Source organism: Lactuca serriola, chromosome 2 (genome assembly GCF_051521515.1).
Source record: "Lactuca serriola cultivar US96UC23 chromosome 2, Lser_US96UC23_V15, whole genome shotgun sequence".
Lineage (NCBI taxonomy): Eukaryota > Viridiplantae > Streptophyta > Magnoliopsida > Asterales > Asteraceae > Lactuca > Lactuca serriola.
Window position 1 is genome coordinate 230,633,788 of NC_136409.1, and position 19,361 is coordinate 230,653,148.

Consider the following 19,361-nt stretch of genomic DNA (forward strand, 5'->3'; position numbering starts at 1 on the left):
ATGGGAACCACGATTACAAAATTAATTAAATTTTCATAGGAAAAACTCAAAATTATTAATCAATTACTTTAAATAAATTATTAATTAAGGACAAAACTGCGCAAATGGCCTATGTGGTTAGCTGAAAATTGTCACTTTGGTCCAAAAAGGTTTGGACAAGCACCAGAGGTCCAAACTTTTCATTTTGTTGCGAGTTTGGTCCAGTTTTCTATAAACTTTTTCATAATGACTATTTTACCCTTGGTACTTTCTTTTTCTATTTTTTTATTTACTTAAATGTTTTTTCTGATTAAAAGAAAAATAAAAAAGAATATATATATATATATATATATATATATATATATATATATATATATATCACTTAATACTCAACAGTCCAAACACCCCGCCATCGATCAAAGTTGTTGCTTCCTCCCTCCGCCGTCCCCATCTCCGTTCACCTCCTTTCTCGTCGACGAACATCAGAACGACACACTGGTGGGAACGTTGACTGCCACCACCATCTTAACCCACTTCCTCCTTCGAATACCATAACCCCTCCATCACTGGTGTCACTTCTCACTCTCTCCACTCGTTGTTCACAACCGAAGAAGAGGAAGAATGTAAAACCCCGTTTATTTATTAAATAAATAAATAAATAAATAAATGGCTCGTAGCCCTAAAACAAATAATTATATATGTAGGGTGTTGGTTTCAAGGAGTTAATTGGCACAATTTAGAAGTTGGGGGTTAAAAGTATAAGTTCCGGACTCGATTTATAATTATTACGCAAAACAGGGGCTAAAGAGGTAATTATGGACCTTATTTGAAAATAATTGTAGAGGAGGGGCTGCATGGTAATTATGAGGACTTAAGTTGAAGGGTTTTTGGTTGGCTGGGGTTAAAAAGATAAAATTCGGACTTCATTTGTAAAGGATTTCAAGGGGTAGGGTTTAAGTGGTAAATTGTAGACTTCTTTTGGAAAAATTATGGATGGGAGGGGCTAGAAGTGTCAAAGCTATATGTAAGTTGTATGGGATACGGGTTAGAACCCGTCACCCTACTTCGCAGCCTCCATATATATACATCAAGTGTTCCTAACCCTAACCCTAATAACAGATCATTCGCCACCTCCACCTTATACCTTCCATCTCCGACGCACCTCCTTCTACTTCTCCCCAGCCGCCGCCGACGACCAGATGGAGTCCCGAACGACGACGCCTGCTGCCTCACCATCGAGATGTCGTCATGGCTTGGCTACCGGCGAAGGCACATCTCGTTATTGTTTCATTGTTGGCCCCTCGCACTCCCACAGTTGAAGACGGAGGCGTCGCTAGCCGGTGGTCAATGGTGCTTCAGTCAACGGCGGCCATTCATCCTCCTCATCATTCTCATGGTGCTATTTCTTAGTCGCGACCTCCGTATGGCTCAAGTATGTCGCTCCGGTCATCGTTTGCCACCCCGAGGGGCTGTTGTGTTCGTAGGTTTGGTCCTCTGTCGAGTAGAAGCCGTGGAGAACCACCATGGCAGCCGGCCATGGTGGCTGTCATCGCAAATCCCACCACCTGCCGCTAGTTTTTCTACTTCTTTCCGTCGCTGCCTTGGCTCGTCACCGTCAGCTACCATGGGAGGTGGCTGTCAGTTGTGTAGGTGTGTGATTTTGCTTTTATGTGGGTGTTGTGTGTGTTTTTCTAGCCGGAAAGTCGGGAATAGCCACTGCCACCACCGTGAGGTGGTGGTTGCCACCATGTGCCGCCATGTGTGTGTTTATCTTAGTGAGTTGGTGTGTTTTTACTTGAGTTTTAGCCTTCTAAGATGTAATTGGAAATGGAATAATAAAAAGAAAACCGATAACCACCACCGTGAGGTGGTGGCTGCCGCCTCCTGCCGCCATCGGCCGCCGAGTCAGGTGGCGGTGTGCTTGTCTTGTGAGTTGACTCGGTTGGGGATGCTTGAAACCCTAATGGGCCTTGTTAGCCTAATGGGCCCAATGAAGCCAAATGGGCTTAGTGAAATCCCTAATGAGTCTAATGGACTCTAATTGGCCCAATAAAACCCTAATGGGCTTGATGACATTCTAGTGGGCTTGATAGGCCCAATAAAGCCCTAAATAACCTAAAAGTCCAACAAATTAATAAATGGGCTAGTATTTGGGGGTGGAAACCCTAATGCAATCAAAACCCTAATTTTGGGAAATTAATCGGGACACACGGGAATTATTTAATAACTTGGAATATTAAATAATAATCATTGGCAGAAATTAATCTAAGCAATATTGGACTTAATGGATTAAGTCCTTAATGGATTAAGCCCTTAATAGGTTAAGTAGGAAACTTAACCCTAATCATCATTTTATGTGAAACCCTAATTTCATGTGGGTTTATTGTTGAGCCTTTCTGTTGGGCCTTGATGACTGGGTTATTAAATGGGCTATCCAAGATCAAGCAAATGGTCTAGAGTAATTTAATGGGCCTAGGGTAAGGCCTATGTAAGGGGCTTGGGCCCAATTTCCATAGATGGGCCATAGTTTGGGCCTTAGAATAAGACCATGTATAGCCTAGGCCCAATTTGGAAAATTGGGCCATGTGTTGGGTTTTGATTCCTAATTGACTTTGGGCCTACGGATTGGGCCTTGGGCTTGAATAAGCCAAGGTAGGGGTAATGTAGTAATTATCCAAAGAATGTACGTATGGTTATGTAGTGGGACCCAATTATTAATTGGGTGTTATTTTGGTGTTGACAGTTCGGGAATCTGTCAGCCAGCAGTTGGGGTCGGGTCTGCGGGACTTCAGCAAGTGTGGGATTGTGTCTTCGGGACTTCAGCAGTGTGAGTTGAGTTACCTTCCAATAGCGGTGGGTTTACGGCCACAATGGCGGCCCACCAGTAGGAGTTGTATGATTAGATGATTGTCTTTGTGATATCATCTAGGTTTGCTACTACCTGATATGTTATATGTTGGCATGATATGTTATATGTGATAGTAGTAGAGTTCGGTTGTTAGGACCGAATGGTAGGTCAGACACCCCAGATATGTCTGACCGTATGTGTTGATATGTTTATATGCTGGCATGATATGTTATATGTGATAGTTGTAGTAGGAGGGGAATAGTCCCCAAGTTCGGTTGTTAGGACCGAAGGGTAGTTCGGACACCCCAGATATGTCTGATAGTATGTTTATGTTATGATATATGTGATAGTAGCAGTAGGGGGTGGAATAGTCCTCGAGGGTCGGTTGTTAAGACCGACGGGTAGGTCAGCACCCCATAATGGCTTGACATGGGTAGGTCAGCACCCCAAAATGGCTTGACATGGGTAAGTCAGCATCCCAGAATAGCTTGACACGGGTAGGTCGGCACCCCAGAATGGCCGTACCGGGTAGGTCGGCACCCCAAAATTGCCCAGCAGTATGTATGCTTTGTGATTGTATGGTATGTGGTATGATGGGGGAACTCACTAAGCTTCGTGCTTACGGTTTTTCAGTTTTGGTTTCAGGTACTTCGTGTTTAAAGGAAATGAGCCGGCTTGATCGCAGCGCATCACACTATGGTTTTCCGCAAATGAGATCTTTGGGATTACACTCTGATATTGTTTTATGATAACATCTTTGATTATTTCTACTTTGGTTTTGACATGACATGATATTACAGATGTTTTATTACACTGTTGGTTTTATAATGACGTATTTAAAAATGAAATTTTTTAGCCTTGAATTTTGGGACGTTACAAAGAAAAAGCCAAAGCTGCCACCGATCTATGTTGTCGTCGTGAGATCAATCACCATCGGCTGCCATCGCCACCTCCCACTGCTGCTGGGGAAGTTCCAACGGCCACCACTACTACCTTGTTGTTGTTTCCGATCACTAAAACCCCTTACTCCTCCTTCCTTTCCCTCTCGTTCGCTATTGGAAGAAGAGAAACTTATCACTTTTTTTAGGCTTGCTAAAATTTTTTATTTGGAGATACCTACAACACTACCTCAAAAAAATTTATGAATATCACAATACCACTAACAGTTTTACATTATATGAAGAACGATTTCATATTAAATATTTTTTTAATTTAGAAAAAAAAAATGTTTTAGTGCTTATAAAAGAAAAATAAATTTAAAAGTATAAATTTATTTTTGCAGTTTGCCTATTGCAAAAATATGATTGTGTGTAAAAGTTAAAAAATAATTGTTTTGCTAAAAGCATTCCTCATTTTGACTAATTTTGTTATTTTCTTTAAATCTTTCCTCATTTTGACTAATTTTATTACAATTTCGCGTATAAAAAGTTTAATTATTAATTTTAGATTATAGGAAGGTGCACTCTACGTAGCATACAAATATGAGTCATTTATAGTTAACTAGTTTATAATTTATGGGAACCACGATTATAAAATTAATTAAATTTTTATAGGAAAAACCCAAAATTATTAATCAATTACTTTAAATAAATTATTAATTAAGGACAAAAGTGCACAAATGGTCCTTGTGGTTAGCTGAAAATTGTCACTTTGGTACAAAAAGGTTTGAACTAGCACCAGAGGTCAAAACTTTTCCTTTTGTTGCGAGTTTGGTTCAGTTTTCTATAAACTTTTTCATAATTACTATTTTACCCTTGGTACTTTCTTTTTCTATTTTTTTTATTTATTTAAATGTTTTTTCTGATTAAAAGAAAATTAAAAAACTATATATATATATATATATATATATATATATATATATATATATATATATATATATATATATATATATATATATATATAAAAGCCTTATTTTTCTCCTTTCGCTAAAATCAATTTTACAAGGTTTTTTTTCCGCCACGTAATCTACCTCCTAAACGGCGCCATTAACATTAAAGTCGATTCAAGAGAGCATGCTTTCGTTTCGTGTATGAAAGCCCTTTTTATTTGGTGTCGTATGCATCGGATTCACAGGACTTCTTGGATGCCACGTATCTTGTGTTCTGAACGACACCATGACACCAACGTCGATTCAAATTGCTTGTGTGCGGATGTGTCGTATCTATTTATTTTCCTGGCGACTTAATTGCATTAAACTCGATTCACACCATCGTCTCACATTTCAGTTTGCCGCATCCGCTTAAATTCCTCAATCACACGCAGATGTATTATCCATGTTCTTGACAATCTTGATTCTCATCAATGCTGATATAAGAAGTTGAGTTTGGTAATCGATTTATATATCGTTTCAGCACATGCCATATGTGATTTTCAATTCCTCAAAAATGGGTTAGGGTTTGCCATCGGTTTAACTTAAGGACGATGAATTTTTAAAAAATATGTGTGTCTTTTGTTCATTGCATAAAGGGTCTTAAAATTGGAATTATTGGAAGAGAAAATCAAAGGACGATGCAACAAAGAAGTCTTTTGATCTATAAAAAGGCACACGCACACCAAATTGGATCAGTTCTTTCTATCTTCTTTTCATGGGGATTTATTGATACTTATGGATTTTTTTAACAGAGGTTAGAATTTATTTACTTTTCACTTCAATCTTCTGTTTTCGCCAGTGAGACATTTTCTTCCATTTTCTGTCCTTTGACCTCAAATCCTTTTTCAAATTTGTTGATGTTCAATTGCTTGTAAGCCAATTTCTATTCATTTTTGCCATTATTTTCAGTCGATTTTAAGTTTTTGTTATGAAATAGCATAAATCAAAGTTATTTATTTCCATATATTATTAAATGTTATATTAATAGAGTGTCTTTTCTTATATTTTGTGTAGGTTTGGTCCTTATTTCTGTCACCATGTGATTGTTGGCTTGAGAGATGAGGGGAAGCCATTTATTTTCATGGTGTACTCAATTGGAGCGACATAGGTGCTGCATTTTATACTTTTATTGTTAGTTGTACGTTTTTTCTGAAAACTATAATCTTCAAAAGTTATTTTGTTTTTCTTTGTAATGGTAAATTAGATTCATTAACCTTTCTATTGGAAATGAATCATACAGAACGTGCAAAAGATTTTATGGTGACAAGGTACATTTCTATATTGTAATTCTTTTAGTTTTTTAATGGGAAAGCTTCACTTCTTGACTTTTTAATTTAGTCATTTCTACAATAAGTCAAAGGCAAGCACTCGTGTATATATTAACAGAAGAAGGGATTGTGTTTTTTTCTGTTAAGTTGTATATTGTTATTAATACTTGTCTGGATAAAGTACATATATACGGTCTTTTTTCTCTTCCGACTGAATACACTCTTGGAATGAGACTAAATGACCATTTTTTCCTTAGCACAATCCAAACCAGCTTCAAAAAATCTTCCACTTAAAGGGACAAAAATACAACCAAGTGGTAAGAAACTTGATCACTTTGTCATCCCTCTAACCTAAGTCCTGCAATAATTCTTCTTCCATTTTTACGCATGTAAGAGAATACTTACCACTTAAGTTTTTTTTTACATTCCCAGATCAATAGATCAAGTTCATAACAGGTTGTAACTTTTTTTTATCAGTGATTAGCAGCTATTGACTTTAACGAAGTCAATCAAGTAGATCACATGCATGCATCGTTTCAATGCAAGGTAAACCATGGCTTTTTCCAATCGCTCTTTCTGTATTAATTTTAAAAAGAAATACTCATGTATAGCTTACTCGATTAAGTCTTGTCCCGGTTGCCTAAAAAATAAAAATTTGCTTCCTTTTTTGGTAATCGGGTAAATGTTGATTTTGTAAGTATAGTCCTTAAAATATAAATTGACTAAAAGTACCTATTTTGACAACATAGTGCATGAAAATAAGTCTTTCCATATGATATATACGTTGATTTTGTAAGTATGGTCCCTAAAATATAAATTGACTAAAAGTACATATTTTGGAAATATAGTGCAAGAAAATAAGCCTTTCCACATGATATAAAATGATTATGTTTTTTTATAGATTTAAATGAACCATTAGTAAGCTAGCCTACAGATCCAAAGTAAAACCAAAATCTTATGCTCTGTTGGTGGTTTAGATTACCAAAATAAAGTGAATAAACTAATGGTAAAATAAGATTTAGGATTCTTATTTGACATCTTGCAATTTTAATAAAATTATCATTTAAAAATAAGATTGAAATATGTGTGTATGAAATTTCTTATGAGATAACTTGTCTCCTTTATTAGTTGAGTTTTAGGCTTAATACACACAACAAATCAAATGAAGCTCGTTAAAAGGGCTAACTGCAAGAAGGTCAAAAAGCGATGGTGTGTAGCAGCGTAGCAGGGATCTCAGTTTTCGGAAAGTATAGCAGCTGTTGAGTAATTTCGATCGGTTGAACGATGCCTATAAAAGTTGTCAAGTTATACAAGTAGGATAATACATGATTTTTTTAACTGTTAAGTTGAATTTTCTGGTCTGATCAATATAAAAAACATAGTTGGGTGGTCTTGTGGTTTCCTCCATCTCTGATCATTAACCCACTATAATTAGGGGTGTTTGGATTAAGTTTTCATAAAAACAAAATTGAGGATATAAGTTAGTATGTGCAAAATGATTGGATATTTGTCAAAAACTCTATTTTATGAGGTCAATCAATGTCAAAAATTCCATTGTTTAGTTGTAAGATGTGGATCCCAGATCTTGATCTATGTTGCCTTCCACGAATGTCATGAATCTTTATACCCTAACATACAAAGGGAGTTGCCTTTATTTCACCTTGATTTATTGTTGGTGTCTTGGTTGTGGCACTATTTTACTACGAATGTTTAGACAAGCACAATATTAGTAACTTATATAATCAACATTCCTTCATAATACATGTCTACATTTAATTGACTTCTAACTTTTAAAAATACACCCAATTATAACATTGTATTTTCACTTTTTTGGTTAATGTGTACAATATATTTTAAATAACGACAAAAGAAAATAGCCAAATTACCCTATGTGGGTCGTGCTTAGCACGGACCTAAAACTTTTCTAATATATATATGGGTAAAGTGAATATACCTAACAACCTTATATAAGTTTAGGTACCTAACCACATCATACTACGTAATTTTGTATCATATTTGCATTGTAATCACCCAAAGTTCTTAAAATTCAACCTCATAACTCAATTGCTTCCAAAATCTTTGGACTTTCACCATTATCTTCCTTCAAATGACGTCTTTCTGTCGGAGACCCCCTGGTGGGCTTTATATACTACCGTTACAAATCAAATGGTGTAGGAGGAATATTATGGTGAATGTCTGAAAATCTTGGAAGTAAATCAAGTTAAGGTTTGAAGTTTAAGAACCTTAGACAATTGCAATGGAAATATAATGCAAAACAATGTAGTATAATGTGGTTAGGTACCTAAGCTTATATAAGGTTGTTAGGTATATTCACTTTACCATATATATATATATATATATATATATATATATATATATATATATATATATATATATATATATATCACTTAATACTCAACAGTCCAAACACCCCGCCATTGATCAAAGTTGTTGCTTCCTCCCTCCGCCGTCCCCATCTCCGTTCACCTCCTTTCTCGTCGACGAACATCAGAACGACACACCGGTGGGAACGTTGACTGCCACCACCATCTTAACCCACCTCCTCCTTCGAATACCATAACCCCTCCATCACCGGTGTCACCTCTCACTCTCTCCACTCGTTGTTCACAACCGAAGAAGAGGAAGAAAAAGGCAAAGTTGCCACCCATCTATGGTGTCGTCGTGAGTTCAATCACCATCGGCTGCCATCTCCGCCTCCCACTGCTGCTGGGAAGTTCCAACGGCCACCACTACTACCTTGCTGTTGTTTCCGATCACTAACAACCCCTTACTCCTCCTTCCTTTCCCTATCGTTCGCTATTGGAAGAAGAGAAACGGGGCAGCTAGAGCCACCGCTACAATTAACAAACACCCATTGCCTTATCACCGCCATTAACTCCGATTTAGGGTAAGATCAATATGTTTATATGCTACAATTTGTTGATTTAGGGTTTTTCGAATACACCCATTTGAGTTTTTGTGTTGTTTTCTTCTTCTGATTTTTACAGAAACAGTCATGGAGGGCAGTTTTGACATTGGCGTATCAAAGTTTGTGTGTTGTTTGGGGGTGATTTTCTAATTGAAGTTGATTTAAGCTTTTTAATCTCCCTTTCTCTCCTTCTCCCTCTCGTTTTCTTCTTCTGGTTTTTACAGAAACATCATTCCTAATTTGGGGATCTTTCTAGGTCTTGATCTAGTCTTGATCTAGATCAGTCTATGCTTTTCTAATTGAAGTGTTAATTGGGTGGATTATGTGTATTGTTTAAGTTGCAGATGAAATGAAAAGTGACAAGGAAGAAGAGAATGGGGGTGTTTGGGGGGTGATTTTCTTCTCACATGTCCCGTAAGAGAGAGAGAGAGAGAGAGAGAGAGAGAGAGAGAGAGAAGAGAGAGAGGGGCCCAAATTAATTATTTATTTTCTTTTCATTTAAATTAAATAGAAAAAACATAAAAAAATATATCAAAAGGGCATTACAATCATTTCAATTTTACGAGGGACTAAACTTACGTACAAACGTGGCCAAAAGGACCACGAAACCAAAAAAGTCGGGATTTGGACTAAAACCTCAAAAAAATGCATACACAGGACCAATTTTGCAATTTTGTCTTAAATAAAAAAGTAAAATTTTCTTTTAATCTAAAAAATCTTTAAATAATAAAAAAATGAAAACGAAAAAAGCAAGGGCAAAATCGCCATTATGAAGAAGTTAATAGTAAATTTGACCAAACTCGAAAAAAAAATGAAAATTTGGACCTCTGATGCTAGCTTAAACCTTTTTGGACCAAAGTGACAATTTTTGACAAACCACAATGACCATTTGTGCAGTTTTGTCTTAATTAAGATATTCTTTTTACTTATATAAATGTATAATCGTTGATTTAAATAAATACGTGAAATTATATCACCTTATAATTTGTATTAACTTTATTTTAATTTTTATTCTAATGTAACTAATTTAATCTAATTAGAGTGGGGAAAATTTAAATTTTGAAATTTAAAATGAACAATCAATAGGTTTGTTAAATTGCATGACATTAATTATGAGACATAATATGGTGACACGTGTCAAAAGAAGAATAAACTTATTTTTTTTAGAGAGAAGAGAAGAGAAGAAAGAAGAGATTTAGAGGCTAATTTATCCGTAGGCTTGTATTTCTCTTGATATAAATGGAAATATGTTTCTTTAATGAATAGTAATCGGTTCTCATTTTTTAACAGGTCGTGATTTGGATCAACCAACAAATAGTTTCATTTACTTTTACTTTTATGCTAAAATAATTAATAATTATTATCATATATTTCTTATTTGGCTTTTGAAAGGTGGCCTCGAGATATAGAAGCAATTGACGGTTTTAGTGTTTATGTTATAAGTTATAACACCTGTTTAAAGTTTATGGTATAATGAACAAAAAATAAGTTTGTATGTATTTGTATAATTGGAACAAATGAATATAAATAATGAATTTAATAGTACAATGCTATAATTGGAACAAATGAAGTACAGTGTTATACAGTGTTATACAGGAAAATAAAATCGATCTATCGTTGTAGAGTTTTGCAAATTCCTCCCACCTGTCAAAGTTATATATATATATATATATATATATATATATATATATATATATATATCCTCTTTAATAAATGAAGGTTTTTTGTCATATACTTATATATGTAAAGTATTAAATATAATATATATGATATATTAAATTGCAATAAATATGTATCTTCCTTAATTTAAAGTTATACATTAAAAAATATTTTTCGTTTACACTTTAATGTTTAATTTTTTTTAAATCAACCCGTGTAATACACGGGTTTCGCACCTACACCTAGTATATATATATATATATATATATATATATATATATATATATATATATTGTCATTCTCTTACCTATACTAGAAAAATAATAACATTTGTTTACTTATAATGACAATCTATTTACGATTTTCTTACAGGTAATAAAGAATTTCATCTCCTATATTAGAAGATTGGGTAAAGTAAGTTGTTATTCTTTGCAATTTGCCCAAAAAAGATGTAGTCATATTATTGGACGATATTACCCTTGTGAGCCATATTATTGTATTTTTTCATTAAACTTAATTTGCTTGTAAGATAATTGGATAGCTTTCAAGTAAAGTTGATGAAAGTTCACCAAATTTAAAGAGAATTAGTTTAACATTCTAATTCCATTTTTTCTCATTAGGTCGTTATACTTTGTAAAATCGCCTTATTTTAGTTGGGAAACATGTTTTGTATATGGATTGCATCGTGTGGTAATCGATTGCTATTCTTTTTATTTTATTGTGCTTTAATGCTTTTTTTTCATTCATATGTTGTTTATTTGGGTAGAATTATAAGTAGAAATATATGTATATAGATTATCAAAAAGCAAATGTAAAAACAAAAAGATATGATAGGGACCACTAGAATTCATGAAAAATAAGAAAACCAAACAAGCAAAACAATCAAGCAAGTAAAGTATATGGAGTATGGAGTGAAAGCAGAGTTGGAAGGTGAGAGAGCAAATATAGATAGCATATCATGGTACATGACGAGAGAGTAAAAAAAAAAAATAGCTCAAAAATCAAAGACAAGGCCAAAAAGACTTGCTCTATAATCTATATATAGACAGACAACTTGAAACCAAACCAAATCAAATCAAATCAATGCTCCCATTTTTTCAATTCCATGCCGTCTGGAGGGGTTCCTTCCACCATCTTTGATCCCACCTCTTTCCAGTTTGTTGACAACACTGTCCCATTCGACTCAACCTGTTGTTTCATTTTCACTTTCATTTATATCCTCTTTTCATTATATATCTATCTCTATAGAATATAATATAATATATACCACTATAAAGAATTAAATGATCTTACAAAAGATTTTCTCATGGCCCTTCTTGTATCATCATCTGCATCTTTGTAAATATCACGGAAAAACTTATTAAGAGCTGCATCCCCATCCAGTTTTTCATCTTTTTCCTGAAAACACAAAACCAAAAAACACAAAAGTTGAGAGAGGTATTGAGTGTGTGTGTGTGTGTTTGTTTGTGATCAAAGTGTATACCTCCTTTTTCACTTGGGCTTCAAGCTTATCCCAGTCTTTGGTTGGTTTGGAGGAAGGATATGTAGGTCTTTGATTACCTACACAACACAACACAAAAATTAACCTCTTTTTTTTTCCTTTATTGAATTATCGACACCTATAAATTAAATGCCTTAATCCATTCAGCCAAAAAAAGATAAACCCCAACTTACATTTTACACATTCAGCAACACTACCTACAAACAACTTTATGTGGTTTTTTTTTTTTTCAAAAAAAGAAGAGACAACATATTTATCTCCTAAGGCTATATATGGGTGTTTCTTTTTTACTTAATGCAGAAAAATCATTTATCCAGACAGCAATTTTACCTGAAGAGACATTGCTCCTTTGTGCAACCACATTGTTATTACCATATTCAAGAGATGTCCACTGAATAGGTTCAGCTTTTGCAAGCCGGATTTCAACTTTGGTTGACAGAACTTCATATCTACACCTTGCAGGGACTATCTGTGAATTATCACAACAAAACATGCATATTAGTTATTATAGTTAAGAAAAAAGAAACAAACAGTGTTTTTTCAGAAAAAAAAAAAAAAAAAAAAAAAAAAAACAACAACAACAACAACTTTATGTGCATCACCTTCCCAAACAAGCGAGGCTGGAAAATGTAAGCATCTTCGCCAGGGACATCAATAGTTACACTTATCTGGAGAAAGCAGCAAGGAGTCAATTTAGTCAAATATCAGACCCACTTTTTTCTTTATGAAAGTTGTAGAAAAAAAAATCATGACAAATATATAGGAATAAAAAAGAGAAGTAAAATGGCAACATACTATTTGCTCTCCATAATTGATAGACACACGGTTAGCTGCAATTCCCTTGGCAAATATGGTCACAACAACCTCCTCTGGCTTCTGATAAAATTCATGCCTGCAGAAAATTGAAGCACAGATATAAATCTGCAAGAAAACAAACACTGAAGGATGTTTTGAAACAAGTGAGGAAGATTTTGAGAAATAGATTCAGACCTGTATTTGGGTTTTGGTGGTGTTGTTGTGATGACCTGGCTAGATATATTCTTTTCTTCCTCAGCATCTTTTGTAGTTGCATCGGTTTTTTCTGGTTGATGAGAATTAGAAGTCACAGAGGTTACATCTGATGACTGTGTTGTTAGCTCACCATTTTCCTCTGTTGAAAAAGTGAAACACAAATCAGAAAGGCAACAGCATGTAGATGTACACTTAAAGCTTAATAAGTTATGATGTAATCTTGTACCAACAAAACAATGTCCCTTTTATTGATGATATCAAAAATCAGATTCTATCAATGTTAGCATGCCTATGAAATTATGAATATTAAATTACCTGCAATGCACTTGTCACACTTTTTAATCCAATCTGTGAATCTTGTATCTTCTGGGGCAAATGTAGAGCCAGCTTCAAAGGCTGATTTTGCAGTCTGATATTCTTCAAGACTGAAACATGATGTCCTGTAAAACAGGAAAGAAAAAGTTACCACACGTTCAAAGATACAAAAACAGGCATGGGTTAGCAGCAGGGGCAGCATTGTGGAGAATGCAGTTAAATCCTTCAATACAAGTGAAATACAAATACAATAAACATAAATGTCGTGTTTGAGAAACTAGATAGGAATTAACATCAGCTGTTCAAGCAAACTCACCCTTTGCGTAAATATGCCTTAGAATTTGAGGAATCCAGTTCAATTGCTTTGTTTGCATCAGCAACAGCTTCTGCTCCCTCGAAGAAAAAGAAGAAAAAAGTAATTTGTTATTAGGTAAACACCAAATTCATACAAGTTAAACCTATTGCAAACCAACCCATGGTTCATATAATATTCCAATCAATTGCATATCCGAGCAAGTCAGCATACCATAAGATGAAGTTTCACAATAATATTAGTATGTGCCTATAAAGGGCGCCCAATATCGTAATGAACTACCAATCAATTGCATATCCGAGCAAATCAACATATCATAAGATGATGGTTCACAATAATATTTAAGAGCGCCCAATATCGTAATGAACTACATACAAAATGCATCAAGTGAACCTAATCTGCTATCTCACATGCTTATAAAGCAAACACGAACACGAAGAAAATTAAAAGCAAGCGCACTCAAGTGATAAGCAAAAACGGAATTCAAAGGCATTATCTGAATTAGAAATCAAACTATAGACGATTACGAAAATCTCAGATTAGGTTAGAATTAACCGTAACATGTGATATCAGTGTGCTCTTCTCAATAGGATCATAAAAGAGTAGAGATATACCGGTGAAGTTTTTGAGTTTGATATTAGCCTGAGAACGATCGGAGAAAAGCTCGGAGTTCTTAGGATCGATGAGGATGGCTTGAGAATAGAGTTCAACGGCTAGTTCGAAATGGTCGTCGATGAATGCCTCCTTCGCCTTAGCCGCAAGATCGGACGCCATCGGAGTAGTAGCAGAAGCCTCTGGAAGATGATGGTTACTGGTTTGTAGGGGCAAAAAGCGAATGAATGAACGATGCTTGACTTGAATCGTTAACCAAAGAATGATTGGGGGGGTTATATTATTGAGAAAAGGGAACCCGAGGCCTTGATCTAAATATCTATGGCTTCGTTCACACAAGAATAACCAAGTCTACGTCAACGCTTAAATTATAGTAAATTTTAAGGGTTATCACTTATGAGTTATGGCCATTATCAAAAGAATATTCACAATAAACAAAACATAATCTAAATCGATATTTATTATAGAGATTTGAGATTTCTCTTATATATTAGATTTGAAATAGGTTTTCTTTCAATTATGCATTTTGGAAACGTGATATCTTGATTTCACTTACATTATCCTAATTCAAACTTCTAGAACTATCTATTCTAAACTTCTAATTTAATCTAAACTTGTTTAAAAAAAATAGTTGATTTTATACTTAAAAATAGCGAATGTAAACACCTAAATTTATTACTATTTTAAATGGTTTAGATTTCATAATTAGCACGACACCATATCTTTCTTTTTAATTAATGTTTACACACACAATATATTACAATTTTAAATGATTTTATAACTTAAATATTTTCTTTTATAGACATCATCATAGTATTAAACATTTGCTTATGAATAAATACAAAATCAATTCTCGTGCGTTCGTTTAGCGATAAAAATAGGAAAACTCATTAATTTTAAAACCAAAATCAATTTTCTTGTTTTGAAACATCGTTTTTTTCATATTGGTTGTGAAGTAAATAAGTATTTGTCAACGAGTTTTTATATATATATATTTTTTTTTAAAAAAAAAATTGAAGAGTTTTTACCTTCAAGTTCTTTAAAAAAAAAAAAAAACAACTGAACAAAAGAAATGTTTTGGACACCCTTGATCGTGAAATATCGATTGCTTGTTGAACACTGTAAACTGTGTGAAAGTAAGATACTCCAAATTTGGGAGTCAAACCCGACAGACTCATCATATAGATTTCGGCCCCACTAGCGAATAAAACCCTCGCAGCAAAACCAATCAAAAAAATAATAAAACCGGAACACCCTACTTTAAGTAAGAGTAGCGAGAGAGATTCGAACCAATACAAGCTTAAATATTTTACTTAAAACCAAACTATTCTAATCAAAAAGTTATTTTAAATAGCTTGCAAAGGTTTTAGGTTATTTTCCATGTAATTTACAACTAACTATTTTTATCAAACATACCATAATACAAAAATAGAAAATAACATTTACCTTTTTAAAACAATACAAAAAGAAAACGATGGATACATCAAAAAGACTTGGTCCGTTTTAGTCAAGTTGGCAACTTGTCTTCAATAGAAGGTAGGTAACTAGGTACCAAACAAAAAAAAAAAAAAGAATGAAGGTTCGACGTAATCCCCCCTGTTCCTATGTAGTTTCGTTTTATCATCATCATCATCGAAATATTGTCTGCATTTCTTGCATTTCTTCTAAATCCTTTTAGTCACCTTAGGGGATGTTTGAAGGCCCGCCCCTAATATTTCTAATATTTCCGACAAGGTCAGAGATTTTTTACAAAAATTAAATTGAAACCCCATAATTTATTTTTTTGTAAACTCTTATTAAATAAATTCTATACCGTCATTTTGAAGGCCCGGTATGAAATATAAAAATCAGCTCTAAATATAATTTTTTAATATATAAGAAAAATCTGTTAATACTATGATAAGTCGATAAATAAGAATTAGTTTAGAGAAAAGACATATCTGCATTTACGACTTGCTGACAAAAAAAATAGAAATTAAGTTTCTGTATACGACTTTCTTTACAAAATACAAAAACACAAAAGTACCAAAAATAAAAATAAAAAGCTTGATGGACTCGTAATTGAGTTTAATGGGAATTATGTTAAAAGAGAATAAAAAAAAACATCATGGTTAATGGGACATGAATTAACAAAGAGGGTAGAAGTGAAACTTATTAGCAAAAAAATAAAGCATATGATGGACACAGATAGATTCGATCATTGGTGACATGAATTGGGTTAATGAAATTAACAAAGAGGTAGAAGTGAAACTTAATGACAAAAAAAATAAAGGATATGGTGGACACGGATAGATTCCATCATTGGTCTACTGGACTTTAAAAATATAGTAGACTACAAATAAGATTTTAAAAGTTTCAGTTTTGAAATACTTCATTGTGCTGAAGCAATGGTAACGAAAACAATCAACAAAATTTTGTACGGTAGACAATAAACTAAATAAGTTTGTATCCTTATACGAAATTTATCATTCTGTTAATTGTATTATCTTCGATTGGCAAATTTTTATAACAAATTCAAGTTGGTGAATAAGTTATCATCGCCAACATCTAAGATATAACCATTTTGTAACTTCTCTTAAAGATTTTTATAGTTTGTCTTTAATTCGTTTGTATTCAATCTCCAATGAATGCAACTAATATGTTGTAAATAAGAACCCGAAAATGTTTTCATACTAATTGTATTGGTCAAACGTCCACTCTAATAAACCAATAGTTTGATCAAAAATATTAAATTTGCATTATTCTTGAAGTGAAAGTTTATGTACTAATTCCAGTAACTTAATGTCGCTCTTGACAAAAATGTTTTTCTCTCGAAAGTTTTCTTTATTTCTAAACAAATATTACATCAATTTCTTAGTCAGAAGCTATAACTTTTGCATAATTTAAAATCTTTTCAAACTCATGTTTTCGATAGTGGCATGGATATGAAAATCTATTTACATTGGTATCTAAATTCTAATTGATATCAATAATATAAACAAATTAATTTTTATCGTTAATCAAACATGAATTAGATTAGTCGAATGCAACTATTCTTGTAACGAATGTATTATTGTTTTGTCTTCTATTTTCTTTTTTGTAACATGGTATTAAAAGAAATTTTCAATTGGATGTCTCTTACAATGGAGGCTACATGGGATCGCACCACCTACACTCCCTCCCCGAGGGGGCGCCACCAACTGTTTAGTAGCTTTTTAATTGAAAATTTAAGAGACACTCATAAATTTTCAGATTCAATGTGTTTGGTGCATTGTTGCAAAACTAGGCCTAGACGGCCGATTAATTAGAATCGAGTAGGGGCCGAAGCGCCTAATTAGGAGTCAGCTAAAAAACTCGGAAATGGACAAACTCAGTCAAATTCGGTTAAAATCGGCTCCAACTCATCAAATCGGAAAAAACCAGAATGGGTAAAAATCAGTAAAAGTCGGAAAAAATTAGAAAAACTCTGAAATTTCGACTTTTTTTTAAAAAAATCCAAGATTGTGAAAATCGTTCGACGGTTGACTGTTGTCAAGCAATTAATCGGATTGGACGGCGATTAATCAATGATTAATTAGGGACCCTAATTATTAATAAAATTATTTAAAAAATTAATACATTCTAAAAAGTAAGTGTTTGAAAATTTAAAAGTTTAAAATTTTGAAATTTTGAAAATTTAGTATAATATTTAAAAATTTGAAAACATAAAATTTTAAAATTTTGGTGTAATATTTGACCAATTTCCACCAAACACCTTAATTGTAATCGGTTCAAAGTTGATTAATTGTCGTTTTGGTTTTATATATATATATATATATATATATATATATATATATATATATATATATATATATATATATATATATATATATATATATATAATTTTCTATAATTAATTTTATATAATTCATCAAATTCGAGTACTTCTCGAATACTCCCCGCCTAGACCGAATACTCGCTAGGCGCTAGTCGGCCACATTGAGAACACTTAACGTGTTTTGCAACATTGGCTTGGTATTAATTTATTAAAAAAAGTTAAAAATTCATATGCAAAACTATATGTGAAATTAAAAAATAATAATAAATAATTTTTTCTTGATAAATAAAGATCTTTTTGCCACATGTTACATTCTCATTTATTCTGTCACATGTAATTTTGTGGTTATTTTAAATTTATTTTTATTCCACATATCATTTTATGTTTTTTTTTTCATTTTATTAAATTATAGATAGTATTTGTATTCAATAATTAATGCATATCAATTTAATCAATTAATTTTCCTTCTAATTTCCAAATTACAAAATTAAAGATTCATTACTTTTCTTTACTTATTTATTTAAATTATTTGTTTAAATTATTATTAAAAAAAAACACTTTAAGTTTTATAATTCAATATTTTCTCATTTTTCTTAGAAATTCATATTTTTCAAATGTTTAGAATTTTATATTTAATTTTTTTTAATAAGCTCATATAATAAATGGGTCTCATACCTAATAAATAATAAATTCATGTTTCTTTTGGGTGATAGATGACTATAAATAAATACATGGATTTTATGCTAATTTGTCTTTCCCTCCCCTTTTTTGTTTAATTACAACGCTTTGTCAAACAAATACTCCATCACTTATAGTTTTTTTGCCCTCGTATAAGTTGAAACCAAACATTTTTTTTAAATTGTTTTGCTCTACACAAAGCAAACTAAAAACATGTAGTAACCTTGCTACAAAATTAATTACTTTATAAAAAATTAAACACAACAGAAGAGGTGAAAAATAATAAACAAAATGACAAAATTTAAAGAGAATTAATCGATCATTCAACATTTGGATGTGTAGGTGGGTTTTATGTATTAATTAATTTATTTCTTTTAAATCAAAAAAATATAAAATAAATAAATAATGATACAAAAATCATTTTACATGCATTAAGGACGAGTCATGCAAGAAATTAAAACAACATGGACCAAATGCATAACATTTTTGATTGTTGTCATTATCATACGACTTTTTGTAAAGAGACCAATTGTGAAATTGACTTAATTTAATAAAATGTAGTACCCATTTAATCTTATAATT

General features: G+C 32.7%; 1 protein-coding gene and 2 long non-coding RNA genes across 3 annotated transcripts; 2 read left to right on the forward strand and 1 right to left on the reverse strand.

Annotated features, from left to right (window-relative positions):
- The first annotated feature begins 4,723 nt into the window (after positions 1-4,723).
- On the forward strand, positions 4,724-7,650 carry LOC145088829 (uncharacterized). Its single transcript, XR_013701229.1, has 3 exons — positions 4,724-5,451; positions 5,712-6,511; positions 7,094-7,650. It is a non-coding gene; the product is annotated as an uncharacterized LOC145088829 (long non-coding RNA).
- A 742-nt stretch (positions 7,651-8,392) lies between these two features.
- On the forward strand, positions 8,393-9,214 carry LOC145090864 (uncharacterized). The gene is made up of 2 exons (XR_013701794.1): positions 8,393-8,873; positions 8,974-9,214. It is a non-coding gene; the product is annotated as an uncharacterized LOC145090864 (long non-coding RNA).
- Positions 9,215-11,476: 2,262 nt separating this feature from the next.
- LOC145088830 (protein SGT1 homolog B-like) lies at positions 11,477-14,594 on the reverse strand. The gene is made up of 10 exons (XM_079027241.1): positions 14,308-14,594; positions 13,697-13,766; positions 13,381-13,505; positions 13,045-13,204; positions 12,850-12,946; positions 12,657-12,722; positions 12,385-12,523; positions 12,037-12,113; positions 11,847-11,951; positions 11,477-11,741 (listed from the first exon to the last, which is right to left on the reverse strand). The coding sequence occupies exons 1-10, from the start codon at positions 14,465-14,467 to the stop codon at positions 11,634-11,636; spliced, it is 1,107 nt and encodes a 368-aa protein (XP_078883367.1). The 5' UTR covers positions 14,468-14,594; the 3' UTR covers positions 11,477-11,633.
- Between the last annotated feature and the right edge of the window lie 4,767 nt (positions 14,595-19,361).